Source organism: Saccopteryx bilineata, chromosome 2 (assembly GCF_036850765.1).
Source record: "Saccopteryx bilineata isolate mSacBil1 chromosome 2, mSacBil1_pri_phased_curated, whole genome shotgun sequence".
Taxonomy (NCBI): domain Eukaryota; kingdom Metazoa; phylum Chordata; class Mammalia; order Chiroptera; family Emballonuridae; genus Saccopteryx; species Saccopteryx bilineata.
The window spans coordinates 276,900,371-276,921,334 of record NC_089491.1 but is presented as its reverse complement, the minus strand read 5'-3'; the positions used below and the strand labels follow the sequence as shown (position 1 = coordinate 276,921,334).

The following is a 20,964-nucleotide window of genomic DNA, read 5'->3' as shown; positions in this document are numbered from 1 at the left end:
TATTTATTCTTTTTTAATATAATTTTTGTGTGTGTGTGTGACAGTCAGAGGGCCAAAGAGAGGGACAGACAGGAAGAGAGAGAGATGAGAGCACCAACTCTTCATTTCAGCACCTTAGTTCAGGCCCTCCTGAAGGAAACATCCCAATCCTGTCCTCAAAATAGTGGAACAAAAGTTTTGAACTAAATTCAACCAAAACTTCAACAAAGCCCGGCTAATTTAAATACAGCTCAGATTTATTCAATCCCACCCATTCTAACAGTTGACATTAGAAAATATATGTCTATTTTCTGGAAATATATACCCAAGGCAAAGAAAATGATTTCTTTATTCCTATAAAGAAAGATATCGTTAAAATAGCATCATTTAATAAAAAATACAATCCTAAGTGTATGCATTTAGCAATGAATCTTCAAAGTCATGCACAAATTTAGTTTAAAAATACTGTGTCATTTTATATGGACACATTTATTTCTCACCTTAGAGCAAATTTCAGTAAGGCTCTGGAACTGAGTAATGCCATCAACAAAGTGGAGCTAACAGTTCTAGAACATGAAACAGCAGATTACACACTTTTTTATTGAACATGAAGCATTCAACAATAAATGTACGTCCTGTCCCTAGGTCAAATAAAAAAAATATTTTAAGTAATAGAAATAATAAATGTATTCAGTCTAAAATGAAACTTAGCAAGAAACCAATAACAAAAAGAACAGAAAAGGCCCTGGCTGGTTGGCTCAGTTGTAGAGCGTTGGCCTGGTGTGCAGGAGTCCCGGGTTCGATTCCCAGCTAGGGCACACAGGAGAAGCACCCATCTGCTTCTCCACCCCTCCCCCTCTTCTTCCTTTCTGTCTCTCTCTTCCCCTCCTGCAGCCGAGGCTCCATTGGAGCAAAGTTGGCCCGGGCGCCGAGGATGGCTACATGGCCTCTGCCTCAGGCGCTAGAATGACTCTGGTCGCAACAGAGCAACACCCCAGATGGGCAGAGCATCGCCCCCTGGTGAGCATGCCAGGTTGACCCCAGTCGGGCGCATGTGGGAGTCTGTCTGACTGCCTCTCTGTTTCCGACTTCAGGGAAAAAAAAAAAGAACAGGAAAATCTCAACCCTTAGAAGTTAACGACAATCTAAAAGTCAGGGAAACTTAAAGAAAAAAGGAGCCTGACCAGGCGGTGGTGCAGAGAGCGTTGGATTGGGATGCGGAGGACCCAGGTTCGAGACCCCAAGGTCGCCAGTCTGAGTGTGGGCTCATCTGGTGTGAGCAAAAAGCTCACCAGCTTAGACTCAAGGTTGCTGGCTTGAGCAAGGGGTTGCTCAGTCTGCTGTAGCCCCATGGTCAAGGCACATATGAGAAAGCAATCAATGAACAACTAAAGTGCCACAACAAAAAACTGAAGATTGAAGCTTCTCATCTCTCTCCGTTCCTGTCTGTCCCTATCTATCCCTCTCTCTGACTCTCTCTGTAAAAAAAAAAAAAGAAAAAAGAAAAAAAAAAAGGAAAGTATTTTGAACAAAAAATATATCAAAAGTTTTGCTATACAGAATAAGCAGTGCTTAGAGGGAAATTTGTAGCATAAAATATTAGAAAAGAGCCTGACCAGGCAGTGACACAGTGGATAGAGCGTTGGACTGGGAAGCAGAGGATCCAAGTTCAAAACCCGGGCGTCGTCGGCTTGAGCATGGGCTCATCCAGCTTGAGTGTGGAGTTGCTGGCTTGAGCATGGAATCGTAGACATGACACCATGGTCGCCGGCTTGAGCAAGTGGTCACTCGCTCTGCTATAGCCCCCTGGTCCAGGCACATATGAGAAAGCAATCATTGAACAACTGAGGTGCTGCAATGAAGAGTTGAATGCTTCTCATCTCTCTCCCTTCCTGTCTGTCTGTCCCTATCTGTCCCTCTCAATCAAAAAAAAAAAAAAAAAAAGAATCAACTAATGAATGCACGAATAGGCAGAACAGCAAGTTGGTGTTTCTCCCTTCCTTGGTCTTTCCAAAATTAATTAAAAAGAATACCATATAGCTAAAGCTATACTGTGTAATCAACATTGAAGTAACTAATAACTAACTGTAGCAAGATGCTACCACAGAACAAGACTTCAGTTTCTTTTCTGCACCTGAGTCCATTCAAAATTTAAAGTCCAAAGTACCTCAGCCTACTTTGTGACAAGGCCAACCCCTTGGCTGGGCACCTAGAATGATGATCCTATCAAGAATGCATGTATTGGGCAGCCCCAGGGAGCCCGAGGGCCCCAGACACCACACAGGCCGGCCCTGCCTGGAGAGACCACTCTGAGACTGCACTGCGTGCCTGAGGAATCGGTTCATCTTAAGGTGTCATTGGACATGTTCAGTTTGGGACTACCCCAGGACCTTCCCTGAATTTTCCAGCCAGTTTTGCATCGCACGCCTAGGATCCTTGCACTCTGCATATGCACTGCTCAGGGACGGTGCTCAAGTTGGAACTGCACAGCGCATAGCTCAAGTGTGCACCAGATGACAAGTGGACCACGGCCACCGGGTCCATGCCTGGCCCAGGATGGGAACGGTGATGGATCCCTGAAGTGGAAGAGGTGGTGTGGAGTGGGCACCGCCCATGCTGCCCTGCTTCCAGCTATTATACATAGGGTTTGGCAAGATGGTGACCTCTACACGTTCCACTCCCCAAGTGGGGCGGGTTGCACCTATTGCTTGGGCTGCAGGGCCAACTTGTGTGATGTGGCCCTGTGGCCTCAACAGGAGCCCGGTTTCATCTCTGGAGTCCACGCAGAGTACCAGGGTGAGGACTGGAGGGTCAGTGTGGAAGACCGTAGCAGCCAAGGGACTTTGGTCAACAATGTCCGACTCCCAAGGGGGTCACAGGCTGGAGCTGAGCAATGGTGACCTTCTGACCTTTGGCCCTGAAGGGACCCCAGGAACCAGCCCCTCAGAGTTCTACTTCATGTTTCTGCAAGTCTGAATCAAACCTCAAGATTTTGCTGCCATTACCATCCCATGGTTTAGGGGTGAGGAGGGAACCAGGGCTGGTTTCCAGCCCACGCTGCCCCTCGAAAGGGCTCCACAGCGCCCCCTCAGCTCCCTGTCCCCTGTACCGAAAGCTACGCTGATCCTCACCTCCATTGAGTCTCAGCTAGCTCCAGCCCCAGCCCCTCACTTTCTCTCGAAGTGGGGGTGCACCACAGAGCCTGCCTGCTTCCACTTCCCCCAGGGAAGGGGGACCACCCCTTCTAACCCAACCCCAAGAAATCAGAGGAAATCAGCTCACCGCCTGTTGGCAGAACTGGACGATGAGGGAGAGGCTCTGGAGAGCCCCTCAGTGCTTAGAGCCCAGGAAGAAACTCCATGTAGAGAAGACCCTGCTGACACCCCATGGGAGGGAATGACTACAGAGCCAGGGTCCGTTGCTATGGAGTCAAGGTTTGGAATAGGCCTCCCTGGCCAAGGTGACAGAGATGGCCTCCCACCAAAGCTAATGCCGTCTTCAGGAGCTGCCAGTGAGCTGGGAATCCCCACTTACAGCCCTGGATCCTTACTGTAATGGACACTAGAAGATGTAAGCCCCAGACCCCAAGTGAGTTCTCAACTTGGGTGGCAGCACCTAAGGCATTCTGGGACAACCTAGGGGACAGCCCCTAGACTTCCTGACGTTGTGGGCAGTCCCTGCTGTCCACGTTTGTGACCTGGCTTTTCAGAGGTTTATTTCCAAATAAACAATGGATATTAAAACAAAAAAAGTGCGTGTATTGTGAGGGATTACGAATCTTAAAAGACATCAGGATGTTCTAATCAGTTAGAAATGTCCACCATATTGACAAATATAACTGAAGTTAGCTTCCAGGGCCACTTACAAATGGAATAAAAATGATTTCTATTTTTAATATGCACTTATAAGTCACTTTATTTTAGTAAAAAGTTGCATTTGTTAAGAATATTGCTATGCAGAGTAAAATTTTTCTGTCATTAAAATCCTAGTGTTGAATAAACTATGAATTTCAAAGCAGTGTATTCTATATTAATTTGCTTTATAGAATTTCCTCTTTGATAATTTTTTATTTAAAAAATGACTTTCACACATTCATTCACATGTGTATGAATGTGAATACTCCTCACCTTTATAAACTTATAAAAGGGTATGACGGACAGCTGAAATGTTTCCTACGGTTCACTGAATTCAAAGAGTTCTTGTATGTTTTTTTTGTTTTGTTTTTTACAGAGAGAGAGAGAGACAGACAGACAGACAGGGACAGACAGATGGGAACGGAGAGAGATGAGAAGCATCAATCATCAGTTTTTCATTGTGACACCTTAGTTGTTCATTGATTGCTTTCTCATATGTGCCTTGACCATGGGCCTTCAGCAGACTGAGTAACCCCTTGCTCAAGCCAGCGACCTTGGGTCCAAGCTGGTGAGCTTTTTGCTCAAACCAGATGAACCTGCACTCAAGCTGGTGACCTCAGGGTCTCGAACCTGGGTCTTCAGCATCCCAGTCCGACGCTCTATCCACTGCGCCACTGCCTGGTCAGGCTGTTGTATGTTTTTTACATGTAAAAACAGCTTTCTGTGATGTCCTTCCACATGTTGTATGTTCACAAGGTCTCTCTTAAGTATGAGTTTTCTGGAGTTTGTGATGATATCATGTATAATTTCTCTTCAGAATGAATTTGCTGGTATGACCTGTAAAGTGATTTTTTGAAAGTTTCTTAATTTAATTACTCAACATGTTTATCATCTGTGTGAGTTCTCTGATGCATAATGAGCTGCGACTTCCAACAAAAAGCTTTCCCACATTCAATGCATTTACAGGGTTTCTCTCCTGTATGAATCCTCTGATGTGCACTGAGAATTGATTTCTGAGAGAAGGTTTTCCCACATTCATTACATCCATAAGGTTTCTCCCCTGAATGAGTTCTGTGATGTACAATGAGCTGAGATTTCCTAATGAAGCCTTTTCCACATTCACTGCATTCATAGGGTTTCTCTCTTGAGTGTATTCTCTGATGTACAATGAGACGTAATTTTCCACTGAATGATTTCTCACATTGATTGCATTTATAAGGGTTTTCCCCTGTATGAGTTCGCTCATGTACAATGAGTAGTGATTTCCAAATAAAGGCTTTCCCACATTTGTGACATTCATATGGTTTCTGTCCTGAATGAATTCTCATGTGTATAATGAGGTATGACTTGCTACTAAAGGCTTTACCACATTCACTACACCCATAAGGTTTTTCCCCTGCATGAGTCCTCTGATGTGAAATGAGCTGATCTTTCCTGTTAAAAGCTTTCCCACACTCAATGCATTCATAAGGATTTTCTCCTGTGTGAATTCTCTGGTGTACAGTAAGTTGTGAATTGAAACTGAAGGATTTCCCACATTCACTGCATTCATGTGGCTTTTCTCCTGTATGAGCCCTCACATGTATAATGAGGTATGACTTGCTCCTGAAAGCTTTTCCACATTCACTGCATCCATAGGGTTTCACACCTGTGTGACTTCTCTGGTGTACAATGAGCTGTGACTTCAAAGTAAAGGCTTTCCCACATTGGTTACACACATAGGGTTTTACTCCAGTGTGTGTTCCCTGATGTACAGTAAGCTGTGACTTGAAAGTGAAGGCTTTTCCACAGTCACTACAGCCATAAGGTTTCTCCCCTGTATGGATTCTCTGATGTACAATAAGGTTTGACTTTGTATTAAAGGCTTTACAACAATCACTGCATTCAAAGGGTTTCTCTCCCGTATGAATTCTTTGATGTATAATGAGCTGTGACTTCAAACCAAAACTTTTCCCACAGTGACTACATTCATAGGGTTTCTCCCCTGCATGAGTTCTCTGGTGTGAAATGAGCTGATATTTACGACCGAAGGCTTTCCCACATTCATGACATTCAAACGGGCTCTCTCCTGTGTGAATCCTCTGGTGTATAATGAGTTGTGAATTGAAACTGAAGGATTTCCCACATTCACTGCATTCATTGAGTTTCTCTCCTGTATGAGTTCTCATATGTATAATGAGGTATGACTTGCTCCTAAAGGCTTTGTCACATTCATTGCATACATAAGGTTTCATTCCTGTGTGACTCCGCTGATGTACAATAAGCTGTGACTTCAGAATGAAAGCTTTCCCACACTGAATGCACCCAAAAGGCTTTACTCCTGTGTGAAGACCCTGATGTACAGTGAGCTGTGACTTGAAAGTAAAGGCTTTCCCACACTCACTACAACCATAAGGCTTCTCCCCTGTATGGGTTCTCTGATGTACCAGAAGGTTTGACTTTGTATTAAAGGCTTTCTGACATTCACTACATTCATAAGGTTTCTCTCCTGTATGAATTCTTTGATGTACAATGAGCTGTGAGTTCAACCCAAAGGTTTTCCCACATTCATTACAACCATAGGGTTTCTGTCCTGAATGAGTTCTATGGTGTAAAACAAGCTGCTCTTTCCTATTAAAGACTTTTCCACATTCACAGCATTTATAAGGATTCTCACCTGTGTGACTCCTCTGATGTATAACGAGTTGTGAACTGAAACAGAAAGTTTCCCCACACTGATTGCATTCATATAATTTCTCTCCTCTGTGTCTTCTCTGATGTTCAATTAGGTAGGACTTGCTGAAGTCTTTCTCACATCCATCACATTTGTCGGGCTTTTCCTCTGCATGCGTTCGCTGATGCACGACAAGGTAAGACTTGCTGCTGAAAACCTTCCCACAATAACTGCATTCAAAGGATTTTCCTCCCATATAGATTTGCTGGCAGATGAATTGTGACTTCTTGTTAACAATTTTTTCAGATTCGTAACTTTCACAATATTTTATTCCAAAAAGAGTTTGTTCATGTTTAGAACGGAGGAATGATTCCCTTTGTGAATAAACTCCATTAGGGTTCTTTCTAGTGTAATTACTATTGGAGTCTACATTATATTTCAAACTCTTTGCACTTGTGCCACATTTATAAAGCTTTTGTCTTGAAGTAGCACAATCTGTACTAAGAAGACACAGTTTTGCAAATGCAGTATACTCATAGTATTTTGCCATACTTCCTGGCGTGCCTTCGTTTTCCTGATACCATTCCACGTGATTATCAATTTTCCAGACTTTGTCTAGAAATGAAAACATGTTACAAATAAAATGATGCTGGTATCCTATAAAATTGCCTTTAAAAATGCCAGGTCAGTCCTGGCCGGTTGGCTCAGTGGTAGAGCATCAGCCTGCTGTGCAGGAGTCCCAGGTTCGATTCCCGGCCAGGAGAACCACCCATCTGCTTCTCCATCCCTCCCCCTCTCCTTCCTTTCTGTCTGTCTCTTCCTCTCCCGCAGCCAAGGCTCCATTGGAGCAGAGATGGCCCCGGGCGCTGGGGATGGCTCTGTGGCCTCTGCCTCAGGCACTAGAGTGGCTCTGGTCGCAACATAGTGACCCCAGGATGGGCATAGCATCGCCCCCTGGTGGATCCCGGTCAGGTACATGCGGGAGTCTGTCTGACTGCCTCCCTGTTTCCAGCTTCAGAAAAATACAAAATACAAAAAAAATAAAAATTAAAAATAAAAATGCCAGGTCATGATGTTACTGTTTTAGTTTCAGATATCAGATCTAAATTAAGTAAAATGTAAACTGCAAATGTCCCCCAGTTCCTGGGCACTGGGGAAAAGAAAGCAAAACTAAAAATGAATATAGACATAGGCATCTGACAATAAGTAAAGGCTGTTTTCAGTTTAACTGGTTTGCATAATGGGTAAAGAAGGCAAAATAAGCAAAATATAAAGAAAATGGATGAAATTTCTAATCATTAAAATCATTTAATAAATAATTGTTGAATACTTAGTATGTTCCAAACTCTGCAAATCTCAGGAGAAACAGCAGAAAACATTGCAATTGAGTTTACAGCCTCTTGGAAATAAAATTCCAATGAATACCCACACAAATAGATGAAAATAAATAAACAAGAAACATAATGATATTTCAGAACACCGAGGACAGGAAACAGCTAGTGAAAGCTTCCAGAGAAACAAAACAAAACAAAATTCACACAAAGATGTGTATACTAGATCAAAACTTTTTAACAGCATCTGAATTCTCATTAGCATCACTAGAGAGGAGAAAACAGCATTCAGAAGTATAAGCCTTTAAGAGGCACAGGTCTCAAATTTATATCCTACGTATCCTTCCACAGGAAGCTACTAGAAGAGGTGCCCTGACAGAACAAATCAGGGAAAAAGATGACATATAATACAGAAAATAACAATTGAACAGACATTCAAGGATAAAAATCGTACAGCCAGGTCTTGAGTAAAATGAGTTTACAATGCACCAGTCAAAGACCTAGGAGAGATGTCACCAGGCAGATAAAAACTGACAAAATTAGCCTGACCAGGCAGTGGTGCAATGGATAGAGTGTCAGACTGGGATGTGGAGGACCCAGGTTCGAGACCCCGAGGTCGCCAGCTTGAGTGCAGGCTCATCTGGTTTGAGCAAGGCTCACCAGGTTGAGCCCAAGGTCGCTGGCTCGAGCAAGGGGTCACTCGGTCTGCTGTAACCTCCTCCTCTCACCCCCCGTAAAGGCACATATGAGAAATAATCAATGAACAACTAAGGAACCACAATGAAGAATTGATGTTTCTCATCTCTCTCCCTTCCTGTCCATCTGTCCCTCTCTCTGACTCTCCCTGTCTCTGCCACATAAAAACGCGTGCGCACACACACACACACACAAAACCTGACAAAATTACTCATTTTGCTGAATATACCAAAAGAATATTTGGACATGTGAAGAAAAGTCTGAGGTTAAATTAATGATAACTGTATTGGCCCTGGCTGGTTGGCTCAGTGGTAGAGCATCGGCCTGGTGTGCAGGAGTCCCGGGTTCGATTCCCGGCCAGGGCACACAGGAGAAGTGCCCATCTGCTTCTCCACTCCTCCCCCTCTCCTTCCTCTCTGTCTCTCTCTTCCCCTCCTGCAGCCAAGGCTCCATTGGAGCAAAGATGGCCTGGGCACTGAGGATGGCTCCATGGCTTCTGCCTCAGGCACAAGAATGGCTTTGGTTGCAACAGAGCAACACCCCAGATGGGCAGAGCATCGCCCCCTGGTGGGCATGCCAGGAGGATCCCGGTCGGGCGCATGCGGGAGTCTGTCTGACTGCCTCCCCGTTTCCAACTTCAGAAAAATACAGAAAAATAAAACAAAACAAAAATGATAATTGTATTAATTATAAGAGCAGAGAAGCCCTATCCAGATAGCTCAGTTGGTGAGAGCATCATCCTGATACGCCAAGTTTGTGGGTTCAATTCCCCAGTCAGAACACATACAAAAATCAACCAATAAATGCATAAATAAATGGAACAACAAATGGATGTTTTTCTCTCTTCAAACCAACCAACCAAACAAACAAACAAACAAAACAACCCAGAAAAAATTGGGCACGCAAATAAAACAACTCAAGAAAAAAATTTTATGAACAAAAATTAACTACAATATACTCGCATGATTTATCTGTAATAGAAATTGCAGTCGTAAAGTGTGAAAACTGAAGACTGACCTGACTAAAAGTACGAAGCAACTTTATTAGGATGGTGGGGAATGGGAAGAGACAGTTTGTATATCGTGGAGTGTATGATGGGCAGAAGGTGAAAGAGAATTTCCCCTCTATGCTGAGTGATCATTGGAGAAGGGGGGAATAAAGGGGCAGTAGAATATACTGGTTACTTAGATATATGGAGGTTAATAGCCTAAGAAAAACCTAAAAGAGATGACAGTTGTTTTTTCTGGGGGGAAAAAGCAGGGCTGGGTAGACACTATGCTGTTAAAATTATTTTTATATCACCCAAGCCAAAGATACACAGTAGATAGGGAACAAGACACAGGACTAAGTTCTCAGGCACAATGACAAAAATTTGGAGGCCAATAGAAAAGAGAATGAGTTGAGTTGATCTAGATGTCCTAATGTAATAGTCCAACCAAGGCAATGAACAGAAAAGGGGATTAAGAGAACACAGCAGCACGTTAGGGTTGGAGACAGCATATTAGAGGGTCTTAACATCTCATACCAAGTCTGCCTGCATCCTAAATCTAATCCCTCTTATTTATTTGTACACAACCTCCACATTATACTGTCCCACACATAAACTCCCCAATGGGGTAGTACTACCCTCTGGTTGCACTGAGAAATGCAAATAGGCACTTTTAACTATCACAATGGCTTGAGAGGGAGTGTTACTATTGGCTATTACATGATCCTATCATCACAAATGTCTCCACTGAGATGAAAATAGGCTAGCAAGTCATTAATCTTTGTCCTAGAATATGATTTGTTCATGGTTGGTTGTCAGTACTGTTCCTGTAGATCTTCAGAGGTCAGGAACACTAAATCTGTACTAACCACCATTTTTTTTTCTATTTTTAGTGAGAAAGAAAGAAAGAGAAATGGACAGGCAGGGACAGACAGGAAGGGAGAGAGAAGCATCAACTCATAGTTGTGGCACCTTAGTTGCTCATTGATTGCTTTCTCATATGTTCACAGGCCAGGGGAGATCAGGGGACTCCCACCAAGCCAGTGACACCTTGCTCAAGCCAGCCACCCATGGGGTCATGTCTATGATTCAGTGCTCAAGCTGGCAACCCTGCACTCAAGCTGGTGGCCCAAGCAGGCGAGCTTGGGGTTTTGTTTATTTATTTTTTTATTTTTATTTTTTCTGAAGCTGGAAACGAGGATAGACAGTCAGACAGACTCCCGCATGCGCCCGACCGGGATCCACCCGGCACGCCCACCAGGGGCTTCGCTCTGCCCACCAGGGGGCGATGCTCTAGCGCCTGGGGCAGAGGCCAAGGAGCCATCCCCAGCACCCGGGCCATCTTTGCTCCAATGGAGCCTTGGCTGCAGGAGGGGAAGAGAGAGACAGAGAGGAAGGGGGGGTGGAGAAGCAAATGGGCGCTTCTCCTATGTGCCCTGGCCGGGAATCGAACCCGGGTCCCCCGCACGCCAGGCCGACGCTCTACCGCTGAGCCAACCGGCCAGGGCCAACCTTGGGGTTTTGAACCTAGGTCCTCAACATCCCAGGCTGATGCTCTATTCACTGTGCTAGCACCTGGTAAGGCCTATGCGGTGATTTCTAAGCCAGCGACCTTGGGCTTCAAGCCAGTGACTTTTGTGCTCAAGCCAGTGATCACAGGGTCATGTCTATGATCCTACACTCAAGTGGAATGAGACTGCACTCAAACCAGTGACCTTGGGGTTTCAAACCTGAGTCCTCTGTGTCCTAGGTCGACGCTCTATCCACTGTGCCACTGCCTGATCAGGCCTATGTGGCTACTTCTATGTGGTGTTCACTGCTGCTAATCTCCAAGAATGAAGGTTCCTGTTATTCCTACCCTGTTCTACTCTCTTCCACTTGGTATTTGTCTGGTTGGTTGTATGAAGATAACTTATCTTTAATTATAAATCACCAGACCATAAAGAACTACCACCAAGTCTGACTGGGAACAAAGATTCTATAATACTTTGGCATTAATATAGTACAACAATGAAGACAAGGGTGGAGGACTATTTTTTAAGATGGATGGATAGATGGATGGATGGATGCACAGACGGGAAGCGGGGTATGACTAGAAGCTGCCTAGCCAAAGAGGTCGATGAAGATGGACAGTGCTGCTCCACCAACAGTTCTTCTGCCCACTTCCTGACAGGCAGAAAACTTATGTGTCCCCCACCCCCATGCTTTAGGCCATGAGCTGCAGCTGAAAAATGGTGAACCCTGTCCATCCCTATCTGTACCTCAGCCCCCAGAAGGTGAAGCACAATTTATCAGAGTCAACAGGGATGGTCCCTTTCCCTGGCCAGAGTCTTCTAAGGGAGGTATGTGATAAAAATCTAGCCTCCTAAACATGGTAAGTCTGCTGGGGCTTCCTGGGGTAGGTTTTACTGCCTGATACTAAATGTCTTGTGGGAAGAAACAGTCTTTATTATTCCACTGGCCACTGCACATGCTGGCAGGAACTGTGACAGCCATTTATGACCACAAAGGGAAGGAACTTGAGGAAAACGCTGACATACTTGGAACAGCAGGGTTCAGGTGGCCCTTTGGTGATTTACCGAGTCACTTAATCATGCCAAGAGCTGCCCCACTTCAAAGCACTTAAGACTTATGATAATAAATCACTTCTGCTTAAATAGGGTGATTTAGGATTAATCAAAAAACTACAGCAGAAACAATGAGAAAGACACAAAGACTAACTGTTGATTTATCCTTCCATGCCTGTGACAGAAGAAAGAAATGCTCAAGGAAACATATCTGACAGTAACATCAAGATGAACTAACAGAAAAGGACACAAATGAATAACTTTGACTAAGGAGTAGAACAATCAAGAAGTTGTTGGCCTGCCTGACCAGGTGGCGCAGTGGATAGAGTGTCAGCCTGGGATGCGGAGGACCCAGGTTCGAGTCCCCGAGGTCGCCAGCTTGAGTGCAGGCTCATCTGGTTTGAGCAAAAGCTCACCAGCTTGGACCCAAGGTCGCTGGCTCAAGCAAGGGTTCACTCACTGTGCTGTAGCCCCACGGTCAAGGCACATATAAGAAGGCAATCAATGAACAACTAAGGTGTCGCAATGAAAAACTAATGATTGATGCTTCTCATCTCTCTCTGTTCCTCTCTGTCTGTCCCTATCTATCCCACTCTCTGTCTCTGTAAAAAAAAAAAAAAAAGAAGTTGTTGGCCCTGTGGGCAGAAATTGAGAGGATGGGGGCCTTAAAAGACTTCTTTTTAAAGGACCAAAATACTAACAGACTTCAGCAAGACCACTGAAGAGAACTGTACGTAAAGACTGAAGTTGACCACCCGTACAGGAAGAACTAGAAGCATAACAGAGCGAACAAGCAACAACCAGAAAGGTGAGAAGGTAGTATGTGGCTACGGAGCAGTGAAGACGATTCCAGTTTCTAATAATGAGACAAGGGAGTGGTACAGGCAGGCAAGATGCCCTGTGGATCAATCACACCCAGTACCGAAGGGGAGATGAAAGAGGGATGGGCTGTCAATTACCAATAAAGAAAAAAAGAGCTTAAATCTTCAGAGTGAGTGAAAGTCTTTTAAAATAAATTACAATATAGGAGGCAAGCGTTGAAGAAAAATAAAGGCCTCTCTGGACTCAGAGGAAACATCAAGAGCAGCCAAGGAAGTATGGGGAGAATAAGTACATCACTGTGCAGTGTGACAGTGGGTGCACAGGGTGCCACTTGAGTCAGGGGGGAACGGGAAAGCTTTAGGCAGGAAAACTGACATCATCAACTGATGCAGGGATGTACTTGCCAAGGACAGTGATGTTACAGTGATTATCACAGAGAAACATGGAAAGGGGTGGCTTCAGGGAGAAGGAAGGAAGTTGGGGCTGTTGTGGAATGTTAAGTATAAGGGATTTCAAAAACAGGAAAGAAGTGGAAAGCATGTGAAAGTCACATCAAGTGATGTCAAGAGGAGAAGCATGCTCTGGTCGCAACATGGCGACACCCAGGAGGGTCGCAACATGGCGACGCCCAGGATGGGCAGAGCATCGCCCCCTGGTGGGCAGAGCGTCGCCCCTGGTGGGCGTGCCGGGTGGATCCCGGTCGGGCGCATGCGGGAGTCTGTCTGACTGTCTCTCCCCGTTTCCAGCTTCAGAAAAATGCAAAAAAAAAAAAAAAAAAAAAAGAGGAGAAGCATGCTTAGAAGCATAATAGAGTAGGTCTGTTACACGGGAAGTAAGAGAGCAGAGTAACTGAAAGGGAGTGGCTAGAGATGAGATAACACACATAAGCATGAGGTGCACATCGCCTCAGAATTCACAATTTATTTATTCATTTATTTATTATTTTTTTTTTTTTTTGTATTTTTCTGAAGCTGGAAATGGGGAGAGACAGTCAGACAGACTCCCGCATGCGCCCGACCGGGATCCACCCGGCACGCCCACCAGGGGCGATGCTCTGCCCACCAGGGGGCGATGCTCTGCCCCTCTAGGGCATCGCTCTGCTGTGACCAGAGCCACTCTAGCGCCTGGGGCAGAGGCCAAGGAGCCATCCCCAGCGCCCGGGCCATCTTTGCTCCAATGGAGCCTTGGCTGCGGGAGGGGAAGAGAGAGACAGAGAGGAAGGAGGGGGTGGGGGTGGAGAAGCAAATGGGCGCTTCTCCTATGTGCCCTGGCCGGGAATCGAAACCGGGTCTCCCGCACGCCAGGCCGACGCTCTACCGCTGAGCCAACCGGCCAGGGCCAGAATTCACAATTTAAACAAAAAGGGATCGCTTCTCAGACTTTTGGCTAAGATCAAGTCTAAACAAAAATGGAAAAATGCCCAACCTGTGGTGGCGTAGTCAATCAAGTATCCACCTGGAACGCTGAGGCTGCTCATTTGAAACTCTGGGCTTGCCCAATCAAGGCAGATATGAAAAGCAACTACCATTTGATGCTTCCTGCTCCTCTCCCTTCTCTCTCTCTCTCTCTCTCTCCCCCTCCCTCCCTCCCTCCCTCCCTCTCTAAAATCAATAAATAAAATCTAAAACAAAAAGTCTACATGTCCTGCTCAGTCACCTGCATGGCCTTGACTTTGAATCTGGGCCAGCATCCTCCACAGCTCCTCTTGTTCCATCATGAAGATGATATCAGGTTTGGTGTTTTGATACCCTGTGAACAGAAAATCAGACACCCTAGACCAAACTGCCCAAGATTCAGGGATGCTGAAGAATGGGAAAGATTTGGTTAAGAGACAGCATGATGAAGCTGACGTTTTGTACCTTGACCAAATTAGGATTTATTCAACTGGTATAGTCTGATGACAAAGAGACACTAAGACAGCGGTTCTCAACCTGTGGGTCATGACTAAAGAGAACCTGGCCTCTAACTAGAAGTCTAAAATCACTAAGCATTTTACAAAGACCCCACCCCCCACCTCCCAGCTTTAAGAAACTAAGAAGCCTGGAGATCACACACATTCCTTTCAGAGCAGCAGCACTCACCCAGGGACACCAGGTTGCTGTAGTTCTCCAACATCACACTCCTGTACAGGTGCTTCTCAGTTGGGTCCAGCAGCTGCCACTCTTCCCAGGTAAAGTACACAAACACATCCATGAATGACAATGGTCCCTGAAAGAGCATGTTCCCATTCAATCTCAGATTATTTTACTGAGTTTATGGGAAACAACAGACTACTTACCAAGGGTTTACATTAGTTCAATTCTACTTTGTGATAAAAGCAAAAATTCACTGAAAACCTTCCCATCAGAATGTACTGCATTAGAATGAAGGTAAAATATTCAGGTAAAATCTGAATATGGATTTGGTATCAATTTTGTTTTGAAGTTTGATGTGCATGAATTGTTAAAATGAAGAACCAAATCTAACAGGGTTCAGTGGTGTCTGAGAGGCTGCACTTCTAACAAGCTTTAGAATATTAAAAATTCGGCCCTGGCCAGTTGGCTCAGCGGTAGAGTGTCGGCCTGGCGTGCGGGGGACCCGGGTTCGATTCTTGGCCAGGGCACATAGGAGAAGCGCCCATTTGCTTCTCCACCCCCCCCTTCCTCTCTATCTCTCTCTTCCCCTCCCGCAGCCAAGGCTCCATTGGAGCAAAGATGTCCTGGGCGCTGTGGCTCCTTGGCCTCTGCCCCAGGCCCCGGAGGGGCAGAGCATCGCCCCCTGGTGGGCAGAGATTCGCCCCTGGTGGGCGTGCCGGTGGATCCCGGTCGGGCGCATGCAGGAGTCTGTCTGACTGTGTCTCCCCGTTTCCAGCTTCAAAAAAATACCAAAAAAAACCACACAAAAAAACCATTTAAATCAATAAGAAAAAGGTAAAATACATCCATATAATGTAACAAAATGTCAGATGTATATGGCAAAAGGTACTTACCTAGTTAAGCTATCGGGGAATACAAGTTAAATCCATAAAGAGACACCACCTTACAACCACCAGAATGGCTCAAATTAAAAAGACTAACAATACTCAAAATCACTGGGAATGTGAAACGAGCAAATGCTCTACAACTGCCGCTGGCAGCACAATGAATAAATGCAAAAGCATGGGTGCTCACAAAACAAGCACTCAATGAAAAATGCAAGTAATACAGCAAAACACACATGTGCACTCACCATTAATGTGAACTAAAAATACGCACACTGCAAAAACAATACACATTTTATAAACACTTAAACAAGATTCATAAAAAACAAAGTGATGGCCCTGGCCGGTTGGCTCAGTGGTAGAGCGTTGGCCTGGCGTGCAGGAGTCCTGGGTTCGATTCCCGGCCAGGGCACACAGGAGAAGTGCCCATCTGCTTCTCCACCCCTCCCCTTCTCCTTCCTCTCTGTCTCTCTCTTCCCCTCCCGCAGCCAAGGCTCCATTGGAGCAAAAGTTGGCCTCTGCCTCAGGCGCTAGAATGACTCTGGTTGTAACAGAGCAACCCCCCAGATGGGCAGAGCATCGCCCCCTGGTGGGCATACCGGGTGGATCCCGGTCAGGCACATGCGGGAGTCTGCCTCCCCGTTTCCAACTTCAGAAAAATACAAAAACAAACAAACAAAAAACCAAAATGATTATTGGAGGATTATTATTATTATTATTATTATTATTTTTAATCTTTCTCTATTCTTTACAGAGACCGAGAGTGAGTCAGAGAGAGGGACAGACAGACAGGAACAGAGAGATGAGAAGCATCAATCATCAGTTTTTCATTGCGCATTGCAACACCTTAGTAGTTCATTGATTGCCTTCTCATATATGTGCCTTGACCGCGGGCCTTCAGCAGACCGAGTAACCCCTTGCTGGAGCCAGAGACCTTGGGCTCAAGCTGGTGGAATTTTGCTCAAACCAGATGAGCCCGCGCTCAAGCTGGCGACCTCGGGGGTCTCGAACCTGGGTCCTCTGCATCCCAGTCCAATGCTCTATCCACTGCGCCACCGCCTGGTCAGGCGATTATTGGAGGATTAAAAAGGGGACGGAAACTGAGTATGGGGAAATCAGGAAATGTGTATTTAACAGTAGACAGGAACTCACGGGAACCATAAGTTGCTTGTTTATTGATTCCCACTTCTTTATTACTTTTATTCATCAACTCACTTGAGACTTGGTGGTTTTTGGCTGCTCCTGGGAAATAATCATCCACTCTAGGATCTGGTCTGTCCTGTAACTACTATGCCTTTGCTGGGGTCCTCTTGGAGGAGGCTTCTGGTCAGGGGTCCCTTGACCCACGATGGGTTCCTGGCATTGGAACTTTCTGATGCCACTGCCTGAACTGTCTTGTTCCTGGAGGGGTGGGACCTGTTGACTCAAAAGCAAACCACTTGAATAAGCATATATCCTCTGGGCCTCAACCTTGGTGTCTTCTGCTAGAGAACGTGTTCGCAGGAGGCCAGGGTGGGTGTACTGCAAACTGCAGTCAGTGCTGCTGTGGGGCAGAAGCAAGACCAATGAAAATGGGAAACCTAGCACACTGACAGTAGCCCCTGGTCCAAGGCTCTGCAAAGGCCCAGAAATCCCATAAGCACAATGACCACCCTGAGATTCAAAAATTTTCTGGAGCTTCTTTTTTTTTAATTAATTTATTTTTTACAGAGAGAGAGAGAAAGAGAGAGAGAGAGAGAGTCAGAGAGAGGGATAGACAGGGACAGACAGACAGGAATGGAGAGATGAGAAGCATCAATCATTAGTTTTTCGTTGCACGTTGCAACACCTTAAGTGTTCATTGATTGCTTTCTCACATGTGCCTTGACTGTGGACCTTCAGCAGACCGAGTAACCCCTTGCTTGAGCCAGTGACCTTGGGCTCAAGCTGGTGAGCTTTTGCTCAAACCAGATGAGCCCGTGCTCAAGCTGACGACCTCAGGGTCTCGAACCTGGGTCTTCCGCATCTCTCACTATTCAAATGTCCATGAGCAAATTCACTTAACCTCTACCACTGATTATTTTTGTTAATAAAACATTGAGAGTAGGATGAGATCAGGATAGCAGTGCAGTTACTTAATCTCCCAGAAACTCCCAATGAAAACAAGAGACCTACCAGAATAGTAAAAGAAAAAGCCCGGACATCTACAATGAACAAAACCTAGGTGACAGGTCTCCTCACAGACCTCAGGATATAGGCAGATGTGACCCAACTGTACAGGGCAATTCCGAGCAGCAGAAGTATGGGAAATGGGGGAAGATTCTGATGGGCCACATGCTGCAAGTCTCCAAAGTCACCACCAATAAATGCTCATTCCCAAGAAGAGAGCACCTCACAATAGTGGAATATGAGCAATGTTCCTTAGGCTCAGAGTTGTAGGTAACTAAAAAATATATTCCCATATAGTCACTAAATGACCTAATAGTGCTGTGGGCATGTAAGAGCAAGAGGATATAAGAAATAATCAGAAACCCTGGCAGGGTAGCCAGCTGGTTGGAGCATTGTCCAAATACATGAAGGTTGTGAGTTCAATCCCTGGTCAAGGCACATGCATACATAAGTGGAATGTCCGTGACATGAAGCTTTTGACTGTTGAGATGGCCACTTCCAAGACAGTCTTCTCTGATGCACACGTTGTCAGCTACACAATTACATAAACAGTCAGACTGCCTCACCCATGAACTGCCCTTTACGAAAGCCCTGGGTGACTTAGTTAACAGCTCACCTGAGTGACCATGCTTTTCCCTTCCTGTGCTTTAATTCCCATCCTTCTGTTTTAAACTCACCAATAAAGAGTAAAACAGAGAAACCCAAGGCACCTACCGCCTTCCCCCTCAACAAAGGCAGAATCCCAGGACTATGTGTGCTCTCTCCCTCTCTACCCCAACCTGTGTGGTCCTCAGGTGAGCCATGTACCCTCCAGGACCTGTGAGTAATGAACCTTATTTTTTCAAAGTTCCCTGATGGTTGCTGCTGAGAGTTTCTGGCAACCATAGTAAGAACCACAAGGGCCTGTTCAGCTACAATACTGGATCTAGTCAGGGAAATGTTGATGGGGGCTCAACACAAGTGGTGCAGCCCCAGGTGAGTGCCCCAGGCATCCCCAGTCAATAGCATCATGACTGATAAGCTAATATCAACTCAAATCAACTGTATGGTAAATGAAAAAAGCCAGGTACAAAAGGCCACATAGGGTATGATTCTATCCATCTAGAAATGTTCAGAATAAGTAAATTAATAAAAGCACAAAGTAGATTAATGGTAGCCAGGGAAAGGAATGGAGAGTTGTTTCAGATGAGGAAAGGGTTTCTTTCTGGAGTGATAATGTTCTTGAATTCAATAGTGGTGACACAACTTCATGAAGACAATACTCGCCCCTCATCCACTTTCAGTGTCCATGGTCAACCACAGTCTAAAATCATTAAATGGAAAACTCCAAAAAATAATTCATAAAGTTTAAGTTGTGTACTGAGTAGCACGATAAAATCTTGAGCTATTCCACTCTTTTCCACTCAGGACATGAATCATCTTTTAGTCCAGCCTATGCACACACACTATGTATGCTCCCTGCCTTGTCACTCATCTGGTTATCAGACAGGCGGCAGTAGAATAGCAGTGCTTGTGTTCAATTAACCCTTATTTTATCTAATAATGGCCCCAAAGCGCAAAAGTAGTTGTGCTGGCAACTCAAATATGCCAAAAAGAAGCCATACAGTGCTTCCTTTAAGTGGAGATGTATGTATTGGTGAAAACAGTATACACAGTGTTCAGCACTATCCCAAGTTTCAGGCATCTACTGGGGTGTTGGAATGCCTCCGCCATACGGGGGGTGAGGGGAACAGCTACTGTACTAAAAATGACTTAATGATATACTTTAAACAGATGAATTTTATGGTATATAAGTTACACGTCAATCAAGTCCATATGAAGAGAAAAACTTTTAAATTTCAATGATTTCTAGTACTTTGATAGTTTTGCAACAATCACGTTATCAGGTTACATTTCCATCGCCCTGGAGACGGAACGCGTACACGGCAGCCTCAGGGACAATTTTCACAAAGGAGAGAAAACCCAACTCACCCAGATGGCAGCTGTGCAGACCCTGGTGGCCATCCCCACGTCGTCTGCGTGCCCGCGGGAAGTGGCCGGATCCAGGCTGCGCGAGAGCGGGAGGGAAAGGCTCCCAGGTCCCGCCCCACGCAGAGGACGCTCTGGCCCCAGAGAAAGGTTGAGGGCACGACACCTGCTCTTCCCTGAGGCAGCTGCTGGGCTCCCCGCCTCCGCCCCATACACAGAAACGAGGCCAGGAGGGAGGGGGGCCGGCCTAGCCAGTAACGTCTGTTGCCTGGAGATAAGGGATTCGGTGTGCCGGCTCCTCCGAACCGTAAACGGACAGCGCGGGGTTGTGCAAGACTGGCTGCCTCCACCTCCCGTTATACAGCCAGATCCACTTCGACCTCACTCTTGGCTTTGAAGCTCCTCTCCTGGACGCTTAAGCGATGAACACCGGGAAAAAAGAGGATAGACCACTCTAGTTTGGGTCAGCGACCTGTAAGCAGCCACTAGCCAACGAACAAGGTTCCCAGCACTGGCGGAGACAGTGGCGGTGAACAGGGACGCGCAGGAAAAGCGTCAGTGAGACCAGGGCCAGACGAACTACAACTCCCAGAAGCATCCGCGGGAGCTTCTGCCGCAGGGGATGAGAAGGAAGCCGAGGGCCAAGAGTGCCTGTATTGCAGCAGGGACGCCCTGGCTCTCCTGCGCAGGGTTTGGCCACGGGCTCTGTCGGCTTTAAATAATATAAAGAAGTAATCGATCTACCACGAAGATGGCAATGGTATAAATAAAGTATACTAAGGCAGTGGTCCCTAACCTTTTTTGGGCCACCAACCACTTTAATGTCAGAAAATATTTTCACCGACGAGCCTTTAGGGTAGGAAGGATAAATATATCACGTGACCGAGACAAGCGTCAAGAGCGAGTCTTAGGCAGATGTAACAGAGGGAATCTGGTCATTAAAAAAAAAAATAAAACGCCCTGGCCGGTTGGCTCAGCGGTAGAGCGTCGGCCTGGCGT

General features: G+C 45.7%; 2 protein-coding genes and 1 pseudogene across 2 annotated transcripts in view; 1 reads left to right on the top strand and 2 right to left on the bottom strand.

Moving 5' to 3' along the window:
• Nucleotides 1–235: 235 nt before the first annotated feature.
• Nucleotides 236–3,980, top strand: LOC136325853 (transcription factor 19 pseudogene; annotated as a pseudogene).
• An 8-nt stretch (nucleotides 3,981–3,988) lies between these two features.
• On the bottom strand, nucleotides 3,989–20,535 carry ZNF268 (zinc finger protein 268). The gene is made up of 5 exons (XM_066260905.1): nucleotides 19,969–20,535; nucleotides 17,065–17,265; nucleotides 14,972–15,098; nucleotides 14,547–14,639; nucleotides 3,989–7,101 (listed from the first exon to the last, which is right to left on the bottom strand). The coding sequence occupies exons 1-5, from the start codon at nucleotides 19,999–20,001 to the stop codon at nucleotides 4,706–4,708; spliced, it is 2,850 nt and encodes a 949-aa protein (XP_066117002.1). The 5' UTR covers nucleotides 20,002–20,535; the 3' UTR covers nucleotides 3,989–4,705.
• The window catches only part of ZNF10 (zinc finger protein 10), a 51,750-nt gene continuing 48,003 nt past the window's right edge, over nucleotides 17,218–20,964 (bottom strand). The window contains exon 6 of the transcript XR_010729322.1: nucleotides 17,218–17,265. The gene's annotated coding sequence lies outside the window, so the exon portion shown is untranslated. The remainder of the gene's footprint in view (nucleotides 17,266–20,964) is intronic.